This window comes from Cornus florida, unplaced genomic scaffold, assembly GCF_030987335.1.
Source record: "Cornus florida cultivar Cherokee Brave unplaced genomic scaffold, ASM3098733v1 CherokeeBrave_3.0.0_Hap2_Chr05, whole genome shotgun sequence".
In the NCBI taxonomy this organism is placed as follows: domain Eukaryota; kingdom Viridiplantae; phylum Streptophyta; class Magnoliopsida; order Cornales; family Cornaceae; genus Cornus; species Cornus florida.
In genome coordinates this window covers 63,821,804-63,836,608 of record NW_026775575.1, presented here as the reverse complement: position 1 = coordinate 63,836,608, position 14,805 = coordinate 63,821,804, and the positions used below count along the sequence as shown (strand labels likewise).

The 14,805-nt window shown below is 36.2% G+C and overlaps 1 protein-coding gene across 3 annotated transcripts; it reads right to left on the bottom strand.

The window, feature by feature from the left end:
• Window positions 1-5,877: 5,877 nt before the first annotated feature.
• On the bottom strand, window positions 5,878-13,747 carry LOC132306645 (nuclear transport factor 2-like). 3 transcript variants are annotated; one of them, XM_059804109.1, is made up of 10 exons: window positions 13,607-13,747; window positions 13,373-13,441; window positions 13,131-13,268; window positions 12,323-12,611; window positions 12,007-12,233; window positions 11,546-11,723; window positions 11,254-11,375; window positions 11,102-11,173; window positions 7,482-7,548; window positions 5,878-6,393 (listed from the first exon to the last, which is right to left on the bottom strand). In XM_059804109.1, the coding sequence occupies exons 2-10, from the start codon at window positions 13,409-13,411 to the stop codon at window positions 6,116-6,118; spliced, it is 1,410 nt and encodes a 469-aa protein (XP_059660092.1). In that variant the 5' UTR covers window positions 13,412-13,441; window positions 13,607-13,747; the 3' UTR covers window positions 5,878-6,115. The 3 variants fall into 3 exon arrangements, with proteins under 3 accessions (XP_059660092.1, XP_059660094.1, XP_059660093.1); XM_059804111.1 differs by having other exon boundaries at window positions 13,376-13,441; XM_059804110.1 differs by lacking the exon at window positions 13,607-13,747 and adding an exon at window positions 13,535-13,555.
• Window positions 13,748-14,805: the final 1,058 nt, after the last annotated feature.

The window sequence follows — 14,805 nt, the reverse complement described above, 5'->3', positions numbered from 1 at the left end:
CTTCCTCATACCCCATACGCAACATAAAATTTCAACTCTATTCCACAGCTTTCAATTTCAAAAACACAGTTCATTTGGTAACATAGTACCTACCATCTATCACTTCACCTGCAACAACTAAACATACCAATGACTTCATACTACCTGCCTTATCGTGTGATCCTACACTACACAGCTAAAACTGACCACTATACCTCACCTCGTGACTGTCTTGACAACCATGACAACCTATAACTCCGCTCATCCACCGAGCCATGCAATCAACTCACCTAGAGTCACTCCTATAGCTCTCCGAAATAGGAGTCACCCTAGACTAATAAGTCTCTAAGACATACTCTTACATGACCACGAAATGATCCACATCCCGCACCCGGTCCTATGTCACCCTAGACCTACAGAGTCCAACAAGTCCCCTTAACAATCAAAACCAACATGCTTCTTTAGACTGTACCAAAATACCCGAAATACATGTTTACAATCCATAGACTACACTTATGACTCAAGCAACCTCTATCACACCCACCACAAACTGGTTCGAATAGAACTTTAATACTAAATTGTGACCTAAGTCATAAACACTAAACCCCTAAGGTCATACCTCTCCCCCACAGTGCACACTTGACCTCCACAGTCACAAAACCCATACACTATCACCTGAAACTTGCACGTCTCACCCCGGACGTCGTACTATGCCATACACAATCATTCGAAAATAGTGCCCCAAGCACTACACCCCAAAAACAACAAGAAATATGAAGCAACCATGCACTAAATAGCTCGATCCACGAGCTAAAGACCTACGCCATTAGTTCGATAAGAACCGACACCTAAACAACCCTTGAGTAACCGAACTCCTCGCCTACTCAGGTCAAAATTCACACAACCATCAATGCCGCAACAAGTACTTTACCGTACTAATAACCATCTCGTACCTAACCGTATGTACACACATACATAATAACCGTACCCCATACCATGATACAATCATGTCCCATCAATTATTTATTTATTTTAAAAAAAAAACACCCCATCTTTCATTCTTTTTTTTTTTTTTTTTAAATACTTGCATAATCATGCCTAATAACTATCACAATACCATACGAGACATGCTTGCACCTACTGTGCTCACTACTTGTCACATTATCATTTAAAATAAAACTGCACACACCGTGCCTACCACTTGCCATTACCACCTAAATCACACTTGTCATAATATCATAATTAATATGTTTTCAATTATTTATACATTTCATCGTCAAGGCCATATAACACACATTTTAGCAATTAAACACATAACATGTGAACATTTAGCAAATAAGCATGCCATTTTTAAAACCGTAAACACATAAGCAATTAAGCAAATAAGCATATTTTTCAAATAACAAACACTTTAACACATAGGTACATAAACAATGCAATTCAACTTTCACCCAACCCTAGGTAGGCTTCTACCCGTCGTCCTAATGGTTTTCGAACCATCGCTCTGATACCAAATTTGTGAACACCCGAACCCGTAGGTCCGAACCGTTAGCCGGGTCCTTAACCGAACCCGAGATCAACTAAGGACAACACCATTCTTTCCTACATCAATACATATTATACGTGTCATTCCGGGTTTAAAAATAATAAGTAATAATAAAGAAATAATAATAAAAATAAAATGTGATTATAGCTACAAAGTATGTCAAAAAGGTCTACTAACCCATCGAACCCTGTGGAGGAGCGTCGTCCGCCACTTGTCATCCGTGTCCTGAAAAATGTTAAAATGATGGGGTGAGCTAAATGCTCAGTAGGAAGTGTCTAAGACACACTTCTTATGACCCCGTGAATCCACATAGAGAATAGAAAGCAAAAGAACGGGATCATATCTCGGGAATCAACTAAAACCACTGTATCATCAACAAACATACATATCTCAACCCATTACCAAATGCACCACGTATGCTAATAATGTGCTATGCCATGCAATGTCACTCCCCGTTTCCGAAACCATACCGTTTCAACTTCCAAACCGTTAGTGTAATTTGACCCAAGGCACCTCCAAGGCGTTACGAAAGGGGGATTGGCTAACCATCCACCACCACAAGGCACCTCCAAGGCGTCGCATCCGGCCTGGTCCGCTCAATCACACTAGGGTCTCTCCCTAGTCCCCTCTCTAGACCACACTAACACCACGGACCACTAGGCGCCTCCTAGGCGTCCGGGTTTTCACAAATACTTTTCAAAAACTTTTCCCCAAAACAATTTCATTGGTTTTAAAAATATATATTTTTCCCCTTTTTCTTTCTCAATGGATGCATAAATGCTTCATGATTCCAAATGCCAAATTCAACAACTATATTCCATACATTTTACCCATATCATAATCACAACTTGTAAAAGAATATTTTAAACATTTATTTCTACGATCATGACATCAAATTTCTATGGCAATTGAAATATATAAAGTAAACACCTTGTCATTTCTAAGCATGCTTCTTCACTTCAAGGATGTAACTAAATTTACAAACTCATTTATCACATAACATATATCCACCACTTTATATATAATCTACCACAATCACATAGTCAAAATAATTGAAGTTAAACATGCTTATACTCAATTTAAGAAGGAAAATTCATATAGAACCTAAGAAATTGTGAATTAGAACATTCCTACCTCAAAAGTAGCCAAAATATATCCCCGGCCGAAAAAGTCAATGCCGGTCAACGCGGTCAATGCCAGTCAACAAAAGTCAACGTCAGTCAAAGGCGGAACGGAGAACTGTTCTGTGGGAACGTAGCCGTCGACGAGGTGATTCTACTGTTCCAAATGGTTATCTCCGGAATCCGACTCCAAGTGCCCCAAAACCCCATTAGAAGCCTTAGATCGGAAAATTTCAAAAATTCGTAAAATAATCACCACTCCTCAAAAAATTAAATCATTTGACTATGTGATAGAGAACGATGAGATGAACATTTTCTATCGAGGAGCCATGACCGGAAACCCGACCGTTTGGCCGGGAAATGAAGGAGAATATTTGAAGCTCAAGAAAAAAAAAAAAAAAAAACAAAACAAAAACAGAGGGAGAGCGTTTGACGAGAGAGAAAAAGAATGAGAGCTTCATTCTGCCAAAATAGCCTAAAGACAATTAAAAAGAATGGTAAGGTGGGTCCCACCATTTTTCTTTTCTTTTCTCTTTTTCTTTTGCTTCTATTTTACACCACACACATATATATACATACACCTATTAAATTACAACCATATAGAACACATTAAATAAAATGATTATAATGCAAATGGACCCAATTAAAATTCTCGTATGCAACAGTCCCTGTAGCGGGTCCTACATGGAACCGTTCGGCCCGAAAAATAGAAAACTGCCAAAATGGTTACCCTTGCATGTCAAAGAGTCCTGGACTCAATGAAATGCTCCAAACAACTCTCGAACACAACCGGCACACTCCGCAGTGCCCGATACGTAAATGATAAAAGACGAAAATACCCTTGAAACAACAAAAATTTCGGGAAAAAAAAAATGATGAAAAATAGAAATATTACAGACGTAATACAAAAATAGCAAAAAGAAGTCTTCTAAACCAAATTAGGTCTGTGGTGGAAAGTCATTCGCTACTTCTTTCCCCGTTTCCTGAAAAAAAATTAGAATATGATGGGGTGAGCTATACGCTCAATAGGTGACACTTAAGACACTTTTCTTGTCTCCCTGCGAATCCATACAAAGAATAGGTCAATAGGAAATGGGGATCATACAATGTCGGGAAATAATACAACATTCCAACCAAACTCAAGAACAACCCACACGATGCCATAAAATGCAAATGCATGCCAATGTCACTTCCCATTTTCTGTTCTCAAACATCACTTTCAAACTGTTAATATAACCTACCCTTTGGTGACCCCGCAGCGACACGAGAGGAGGATTGGCTAGTGTCCCTGACCCTTGGTACCCTCGCGGCGTCATTATGGGGCCCAACTAGCTCAACCACGCTAGGGCGACTCCCTAGTCCCCTCTAGGCTATATTAACACTCCGGCCCTTTGGTACCCTGTTCAAAACCATTTCATCAAATCATTTTTCCCAAAATCCCATTTTTCATTTCAAACTCATTCTTCCCGTTTCATGCCCAATGTAAGTGCATGAGTGTATCAATACCATGAATTTAATCATCATTTCACATTCAACTCTTTTTAAGCAAGTAAGACATAATTTCGCAAGAATTTCTCAAGGGATTTTAACATGCTCTTGTACAACAATGCATCTAGCACAACAGACATATATAAATCATCACATAAGCAAGAATTTTCACATAAAACATTTAAAACAAGTTCTCACATAACCACATACACATGCTATAATTTCTTTAAACTACAACTAGCATAAGTAAGCATGTCTAGCATCAAATTAGAAGATGTAATTCACATAGGAGCAAGAAACTTGTGGATTAAGAGCCCATATCTCAAATTTGCACAAAACTCTTAAAATGAGTCTTGAATTTCGAACTCCAAGGAAGGTATCAAATCTGGAATTGTTCGTATGGATGCGTAGAGCTTGTAGTGGACTTCGTTTTGCCTTAAACGGCACCTTAATCCGCCAAGAATTAAGAAAGTTACAAAGCTTCAAAAATTGGTTTACAAGAAGAAAAGAAAAATGAAAGAAAACGAGAGAGAGAGAGAGAGAGAGAGAGAGAGAGAGAGGGGCTACGAAAGAGAGGAAGAAAAAAATGAGAAAGCAAAATGGTCTCTAGACCATTAATGGTGAGTGGGTGGTGGGTCCCACCACCACCCTTTGACTTTTCTTTTTGTTTTAAATTATACCCCACACACACACACACACACACATATATATATATATTAGACACAGGCTTTCTCAATTCTCAAATCGGCTGCACCCTTGGTTGCACTATAAATCATCTCACTCAAAATCACTAAGTATTCACAGAATTATAAGTATATAATTCAAGAAAAATTGAATCATTCACAATACCTTTTAGTTTTCTCCAATGGTAGAACATAAAATATTTTTCTTTTTAAGCTTGAATGCCATCAATATTGAATTGGCAACAGATACCATAAGAATCAATGGAATCCATCAAGATTAGTATATATTCATAAAATAAATGACATTAACATGGATTACTATGCAAAATGATTTGCACAGAACTCATGCATTGTGTTCAAATGAAGCCACGTTTGACTAATTACAAAAGTTACCTTTTTCTCAATCACAAATATTTATATATTTGTTTATTTTTGATAATAGTAAAATATTTTTTTTGAAAAATATTTTTATTTTTCAGGTAAAATATTTTTTTTATTTTTATTTTGTTGGTGTTTGGCAAAGATTTAGGTCGAGGTTGAGATCAAGTCTATCAGGTGGGACATGTAAAATAACTTGTCAAAAATTTACAAATAAATTATTTTTGTTAAATTTTAATATTTTTTTTCTTCGTAAATATTTTACAACCAAATACCAGAAAATAAAAAAATATTTTCATTTGGAAGCAGAAGCTTAAGAAAACTTAAAATATTTTGATAGTTTGTTTAAGCTTTCTTAGGCTTCTGCTTCCAAAGGTTCATATGCATTTACAAATTGATTTTTCTTGGCTGAATATTTATTTTTTAATTGATCTTTTAGATTTTTAAAAGAAATCTTGTGATCCAAGTTCAATGATTACCCAAGGAAAATTCATTTACAACTGAATAGTTTGTCAAATGCAATAAAGGTAACACATTTTCTCATTTGTTTATAAGATCAAACTGTTCAGCAGTAACTAAACCAAAAAACGTGAAATATTCTTCAACCAAAGTTGATGCAAGACTGTTTTATATCCATAATTGAATCCATTTCCTCTGTCAAGAGCGAACAAAGACCAACAGATAGCTCACAAATATAGAACATATCCCCCGAGCCTTTTCATAATATAATAATACTACACAGTAAAATATTAATCTACTTATCCACCTATAACCACCCAATAAGCAAAATAAAGTTTGGAAAATACCCAAGAAAATTCCAGCAGCCCGTCCAAAAAAGGATAAAGAAGCTTCCACCAAAATACATCGACTAATTAATCATCACTACATTTCAAAAAAGGAAACTTCTATGCTATGAATACTCAAGCACTTGCAGATACCCGTGGTGCCATCGTCTTGGCCATCCCACCAGCACGGTTCATGCGGCCACCATTGCTCCCATGATTATCAGCCCTCTGATATCCATCACTTCCCCGGTTTGAAAATTCTCCCCGATTGCTACCCCTGTTACCAAACTCAATCCTGCCACCGACATCGCCCCGGCTATAACCTCTGCTGCCTCCATAGTTTCCACGCCCTTGAACTCCATCATTCCTGAATCCTGACCCCCTTCCAGCTGGTAATCTTGCCCTATTGTTTGCTGCAGTAAAAGAGTAACAATATTTATACAAGGACAATTTAGGAGTGGCTGGGATAAACCCAGCCTCTGGATCAAACATTATAAATTGATTTCTGTTGCAAAAAATATTCTCTGTGAGAACTGCAACAAGTTCAGCAGTTATCACTAGGAAAAATCAGCTCCCAACCCGGAAATTATTTTTTATTATTGTTACTATTTTGGGAGTATATAAAATGCCACCAGTTAAGAACTTCAGATGTGAATTCCACCACAACAGTTGATTTTATGGCACAAGGCGACGTGAAAATTTGAAACATGGAAGAAAACATGGGAAGATGCCTCTCAATCAATAATTCCCTTTCCCAAGACTATACTACAGATTTTTATGCAACTTTGGTAGAATAAAAGAACCTCCTCTCTGGTTCAACAAGTAGCAAATTAGAAATTGTATTCCCCTCGTCTTACTTTGTAAAGGACATCTGCAGCCCCGCATGTGCTTTGTTTTTGCTATTCTATGCACCAATATATCCATTATTTTCCATTCATCATTTTTGCTATGTTTGGCTGGAGGGAAGGATTGAGGGGGAATGGATGAGAGAAGGATGGATAAACATTTTCATGTTTGGTTGGAGGGAAGGGAAGAGAGGGAGGAAACAAGGAGGGATGCTTCATCCCTCCTTCCTTTATATTTTTCTATCCGCCCACTTTTGGGGGGAAGAGAGGAGAGAAAAAAAGGCATAACTACCTATAAATTTATAATTTACAATTTTAACCGTTTCAAAAATTTTGAAATGAATATCTACCTTTTATAATTTTATATAATGAGGGTGTATTGGTAAAAAGAATATAAAAACTCTCATTCTCTCCCTTCCAACCAAACAAGAAAAAAGTATCACTCCATTCATCTTTTCTACTATCCATTCCATTCAACCAAACAAAAAATGGGGAAGGCACCTTCCCTTCCCTAGAGATACATCATCCATTCCTCCCCCTATCTCTTCCATCCATTTTTTCATCCCTCCAACCAAAGCATTTAGGTGCAATATACATAGACATACATTTTGGAAAATAGTTCCCTATTAATAAGTTCTAACATAAATCTAACTTGCCTCGAGAACTGGTAGACCTCTTTTCCTCAACAACTGCTCGCCGTCCACCAATCATAATAGGTGAAGCCTGAAAAAGTGAAAATATAAATCATCCAGAAACAGGCAGAAATATAGCTCACAATAAAAACAAGTATATATTAAATTACTTTTAAAATAGAACTGCTGAACTTCAAAGGCTAATAAAAAGTAAGAACACACCAAAAAAATCAATACAAACAATCAAACATTGCAGACTCCTTATGGCAGATTCAAAATGCAACAGGAGACGATTCTGTCTCACTGTAACAACATAATCTGCTAATGTCATTAGCCCATGACTGGATAATCATGCTAAAGAAATCCAGGCAAGGAAATGGAATTTCACACCAAAGTAATCAATTTTAGATGGCACAATTTTGGCAACAACTGAAAATGACAGTTCAGCTTTGAACCTCTCCAAAGAGAGAGTTAAAACTTCAGTGTTCTTAGATTCCTGGCATCCAGAAGAAGAGATATACTCTTCAGTAAATCAAAGAAGTGCAATCTAATTACAAAATAATGAACCAACTATAGAAGAAATTTTTTTTTTTTTTGATAAGTAAAAATTGTAAAAAAAGCGCTCAAGAGGGGAGCGCATCCCAAAGGAACAACAAAAAGCAAAAACCACTAAGCCTTCAAAGAGGCCAAAAAACCGACAATGTCCTCTATAGATCTAGAAGAAAATTTAGCCAGATTTGATGCATATAGGGCCACAAGTTATGTTGGTGCATGCCAGTGATCACTGATCTAAGGTTTTACTTTTTATGGTGATAAATGCATCAACCTGCTAGCCGGATGCATTCATGCATCTCGGAGTAGTGAGTGCATATGCAGCTTATTTGCTACAGATTCCAAATGCAATAATAAATGTGATGACTCCATCTCATTGTATCTATGTAATGTGCAATTATTACTTGTCTTCAAATGGATAAATTATGTTAACAGAATTTCAGGCAAGGAAAAGGAAATTCAAACCAAACCAATTAAAGTTAGGATGACAAAACAAAATCACCAACAATTAGAAATGGAAAAGTTCAACCTTGAACCTCACCCAAAGAAAAAGAAGAAAAATGCATACTCCCTTTTTCTTTTCTATTGCAATTTTTGGATTATTATATGATGATTTTTTCACTTTCTATATATAGAACATATATAAAAATAGAAAGAGATAGACTAGAAACGACATCTGTTATGTCAATGACACCAAAGGGATATTAAATGAATGAAATTTGGGATATGAATGGAATATAATGAAATAGAGCCACTTTGAGGTTCCCTATGAAATGAGGCGTGGATGGGAGCCACTATGAAGAAGTTCCGAGGAAAACCATTGTATTATGATAATATAAATTCACAGGAAAAAGTAGGCCAGATTTTGGTCATGGAAGTAGTAATTGGGTCAAAATAAAGCTACCACAAATCAGTAATCAGTTATCCAAATCTTGTGTATCCACGGTCACGTGCATGGAGAGAAATTCCTTCCATATGCGTCACTGAAGAGTGAGAGCAGGAGCAACGTATTGCTTGGAAATGGAAACAGAGTTTTTACTACTTCAAATAATTATAGTAGAGGTGAAGTAGATGTGCATAAGAAGAAGGATTATAGAACTAACAATTACTAATCCACAGATTATGTTACATAGGCTACAATAGGTATTGGTCCTGTTACATAGCCTACAATAGATATTGGTCCTTGGGCTTTCAGCTCAAATAGTTGAATTTCCACATCTGGACTCCATACGAGTCCCAGCTGAAGAAGACAGCATTTATGGAGGCAGTGATATGTTAATGACTGCTTGGAAGGGCGTTGGTAAGTAAAAACGGGTCCATAGAGTAGATGGTATGGGTGGCCTCAGCAATGATAAAGGCAGGGTAAAAGACAACAGCTGTACTTATGATAATGCTGGAGGCAGTCGAACAGGTCAGCCAATTTGCCAAATACAACAGCTGTGAAGGGTAAATCAGATACCAGGGTGAAAGAGACCACATCATGGGGCTCAATGGGAGAGTAGAGGCAGCAGTAGCAACAACTTGATTTTGAAACTGTATTTTAGCCGAACCTAGGAGATAAGAGTCACTATTTCGTGTAGGTAACAGCTCAGGCGTATAAGCAAGAGGACGAGTTCAAGACTAAAGCAGCCACTTTATGCAAAATAATGCCAAAAGTTAATCCTATCTCCAGTCTTCCTCAAGACAGCACATACACTGGCTAATGATGTAGGTGAATCCTATCTCCGGTCTTCCTTGAGACAGCACATACACTGGCTAATGATTTAGTAGTGGGAATAGTAGTTATTAATGATAATGATAATGACAACAATAATTATATATAATAATAAATTCATAACCTAGGGGCATGGCAGTTATTTGTTGCAGTCAGTGGAGTGATGTTGAATTTTAAAAGATAGAGCAGAAATATCTGTACTGCAGAAAATGCGCATATTTGAATGGGTCCCCTAAACCCAACCCAGCCCCAACTGAGAACCACTCATCCAATATTGCGAAACCATGACAAATTTCAGCCATTCCTCCCATTCCCATAAAAATCCACTTTAAAACCCATCACGCTACAACCAGTCTCTTTCTCAGATGGAATCACGAAGAACAAATTTCCTGTACAAACAGGAACGAGTAGTCAGCCCATCAACCATTCTTCACTATAAAAGATTTTCTTAATACATAATGAGTAAAGAGAATCTCAACACTTTTTTGACTTAATACGACAATTGAACTTCAAAATAACTATATGTGAAAAATTGACACATTCACCAGCCAAACAAGTGGATCATAGCTCTCTAGGGCTCGGGGTCTATTAAGAAACAAGTTTGAAAATGGGCTCAAGCTCGGTTCACTATTTATCAAACCAAATCATTCGAGAATAGCTCAATTTGTTGCATCCGTAATCACAACTCTTCAAAGTGATTAGAAACCCAAACTAACTAGGAAAAATCCATCAAGCTTATACAACCACTTTTACCGAGCACTACCCAACAATTTGCTACTTTAAGAATGCAGTATTTAAAATGTTTCATGAATTTATAACAAAAGTAATACTTCTTCCATTTGATTTCAAAATGACTGCCATATCTTTCTTACAATGGTCATTTATGCTTTTCCATGTGAAATTGCCACAACCATCCAAGCATGCTTCTCACGCTGCTTTTTTCATGATTAGCATCTTGGAATTTCTACAATGCACATACAAACATGCACATGGACTTGTTTGTGCCAAAAGAAACTAAGAACATTAACAAAAGAAATATGCACAGACAAGAATGTTGGTATGCATTAATTAAGAGCACCATTACGGTCCATACTAGAAAGTAATTAACCAGATCATACAGAAAAAATAAAAAATAAATAAAATAAATAAATAAAAGAACTCTTGGAGAGGGTGAAATTGTTTTTCCTGATGGACAACAGGATAAAAACATGAGCTTATATCAACCATGTAAAGCAATTCTTCATAGTTTAATCATTTCTATTGTATTCCCTCAAGAATGAATGAATCACGGATTTCATTTGACAAATATCTTCTCATTCATTTTAAAAAACTGAAAAAGATGAATCAATGATATAACAAACAGTAAAACGACGTATACCTCAATTGCTTTTTGCACAGCACTTGCCACCTCAAATTCCACAAAACCAAAACCAAAACTAAATCCATGGTTCTGCAACATAAAGCTCATAAATAAATAACTCATAATGATGAACAGAGGTGAACCACAAAAAAGAATTAGTTGATACATACTCTGTTGCACCTAACTTGAATGCCATCGCTCTTGATAGGTCCAAACCTTTTAAACTCGTCCTCGACTAGGGCATGTGTGGCATTCAGTGGCAGACCCCTAATGTAGATTGAGTAACCCTCAGCTGTCACACACACACAAACATAAACAAAATAGATAAATAAACAGATAAATAATAAAAAATAAGCAGATTACTAAATAAACCTATATATAAAATATTCACAACTTAGTTGTGAAATGAAACCTTAATAAGGAACCAGTAGAACTAACATTAGCATGCTATTTACTGCATACCTTCCCCCTCCTGACTACTATCATTCTCAATAGCGTTTGAACTGGAAACTGGTGTCTCAACTGCTGAGGCAGGAGGCAATGCAGAGTTCACTTGGTGCTCTTGGCTCTTTGGTACAGATCTCTGAGGAGCAGGTGCAGGAGATGAAAAAGTAGCAGTACCCTCTTTCCTAACCATCACCTGAAACAACGATACCATTGTTTATTTGACATTTCAATCGATACACAAGCAGGAAACAACAAATAGGCTTAGCAGATGACATCATATGTCCTTACAAAAGAATAATGTAGAAAAAAGAAAAGAATAACATTGTTTGTTTCCAACACTTGGCAGTCCAAATTATACATAATTATATGTAGAGAACTCCAAGGGATAATATACTAATATTACTAAGGTAAGTTAATCCCTGCAAGTAAGGGGGAAAAAATCAGTGCCATAGCAAACTTCCTCAATGACCACTTACAATGGAAGCATAAGATTTCTGTGGCAGTTCTTCAACTTTGGAGTTCGATTCAACGACCATCCGTGAATCACCCTGTACTTCATTAACAACCTCAGGTACTGGCATTTCATCTTCCACAGCCGACACTTCTCCATGGTTGGAGGAATTGTAGACTTCTTCCCCATTCACTTCCTCAGCCAAGACAATTGTTTGCTCAGAAATTTGGTTCTCCTGAACAGTAGAAGGTTCTGCCAACCAAAAAAATTATCAACAAAACAAAACAAAACAAAACAATACAAAACAAAAATTATAAGCATAAATCTGAGCAGTCCATTACCCTGCTCAGAGGTGAGAGGAGCCTCCACGTCACTAGTTGAACCTGGACTTCCAACATGGTGATTGATGTCTTCCACATACCGAAGCATGTCATTCAAGACAAAGTAGCCTTTCTCTTGTGGTGCAAGGAAGAAAGTTTGAGCAAAATGCCGAATCAAATCATCCGTCAACACCATATAACCAGTTACAAGGACATGAACTCCCCCGTCAAAAGACTCTTGTGCATCCACAGATGTGATAGCCGTCTTGTACTTGTCATAGTTGAGTGACACTATCTTCTCATTGATATCCTATGCATTGAGATAGGGCCAGAAACAAGGAGACTTCAGAATTGCAAAACTCCCAAGTACTTTCACTCTAATTTTCACTAACCTTTTTAATTGCTCAAAATTAGTAGCAAAATAAGAAATTAGAAAATTTTGACTCATAAATTTTTCATTATACGGGTAACCTAGAAAACAAAATTCCACATTCTAATTAGCCTAAAACAACTACCTGACTCAGTTGAGAATGGGTTTTTATTCTTTTCAAAACCCAAAAACAGCACAAAACATGAAATTTAGTTTCTTTGCTAATTCTTTAATTCACTTAACTCAGCAAACGGATGGAGCATAAAGTAGTTCACTATACCAATCATTTAAAGCTTTAAAACGTGAAAACACTAACTTTTGGGGATTAAATGAACACCTAAAGTAATTGCAAATTTTAATGCGTTAATACAAATCTTATATATATGTGTGTGTGTGTGTGTGTGTGTGTGTGTGTGTTTGTGTGTGTGCGCGTGTGTGTGTAATAGAGAGAGAGCTTACGTTCATTGTTGTAGTGATACTGATGGTACCATTCTCCTCAGGACGACCAACCTTACTGATATCATGATAAAATCGATGAACGAGCCCTGGCGATTGGTGCAGTATATAGTAGTATTGTTGAACAAAAGCATTACCAACCTAACACCACACAGAAAAATTCACTCAAAACCAACCATAACCACTAAAATTCATGGTCAATTGAAATTCAATATATATGATTATGAAATCAAACAAATACACACAACTTGAGCAGAGACTGGTTGCTGCACCGTCGCCGCCATAACTGATCGATCTCAAAAGCAACCAAAACCCTATAAAAAGAAAAAAGGGGACGATAACTTAACCATTAAGCAGACTACAGTAAAATTTGCATAAACCCTAAATTGCAAAAAAAGGGTTTGTACAACTTATCCTTAGCTTGTAAAAGTGTGCAAATAAGATAAAGATTGATTGGTTCGAGTACAGGAGCTTTATACCTGAGTTTGGTTGGAATCGGAGAGGTTCGTAGAAGCAGCAATGTGTGAAAGTGACTCTCTCTACCCTCTCTCCTCTTTCGCGCTTTCTAGGTTTTGTAATATATAGAGGTTTTACATGTGTGTGAACGGAAAGGAAAGGAAATGAAAAGGAAAACGAGGGAGAGGAATAAATTGTACGGAGTACTTCTTTTCATAAGTGGGAGGAATGGGAAGGAAATAATGTTAAGGAATTTTGTTTTCATTGGAAGGAAATGAAAAAGAGGGAGTGGAAAGAAATTGTACTTCTTTTCATAAGTGGGAGGAATGGGAAGGAAAAAATGTTAAGGATAATTTTGTTTTCAGTTTTATAACAAGTGAAAATTTATGTAGTATTTTTCACACGCATGATAAAATATTTATTTCTTTTTATTTCTTTTCGGAATTTTTTTTTTTAAAAAAAAGATAAAGTACAATAACATTCTCTAAAGTTTTGCCATAAAAATAGCCATATCCAAGTTGACCCATTTTTAGATGATGACACCCCCTTATAATTTTTTTTTATCCAAACAGGCTTTTAAAAGGTTGGAAAATACAAGATTGCCATGAATATTTAATTAATTTTAATTTTAAAATGGTTAATTTCACTAACACCCCTCAGGTTTGATCAAATATCAGTTTCGAACATATTTTGAAAATAACTATCACTTAAGTCCATTTTAATTTTTCCGTCACAGTCTCCGTTAATAGCATAGAAAAGACAACTTTACCCTTAATTTTTTAATTCAGTTTATTCCAAAATATCATATTACTTAAATGACTTTTATACCCCTCATTATTACACACTCTCTTTCTCTCTCTAATATATTTTTTGTATCTCTTTTCAGTCTCCGTCTCTTCTCTATCACTCAGCAGAGTTCATCCACCTATTTTCATTAAACCGTAGTCCAGTCAACCCTAAATTAGGGTTTATTAAGCCTAATTAGGGTTAATTAACCCTAATCCAGCAAAAGTTCTATCAATTAACCTTAATTTGGGTAATTTGGGTGTTAATTAATTAAAATTAGGATTAATTGATGGAACTTTTGTTGGATTAGGGTTAATTAATCCTAATTAAGTTTAATAAACCCCAATTTAGGATTATTTAAGTGTTAATTAACCCAATTTAGGGTTAATTGATCATTTTTTTTTTGAATTAAGGTTAATTAACCATAATTAGGTTT

Excerpts from the sequence above, each read along its gene's own strand:
- LOC132306645 (XM_059804109.1), bottom strand. The coding sequence starts at position 13,411 with ATGGCGGCGACGGTGCAGCAACCAGTCTCTGCTCAAGTT. Across the intron at positions 13,269-13,372 it reads AACCAGTCTCTGCTCAAGTT|GTTGGTAATGCTTTTGTTCA; the intron begins GTGTGTATTTGT and ends GTGTGGTGTTAG. Across the intron at positions 6,394-7,481 it reads GAGGTCTACCAGTTCTCGAG|CAAACAATAGGGCAAGATTA; the intron begins GCAAGTTAGATT and ends CTTTTACTGCAG.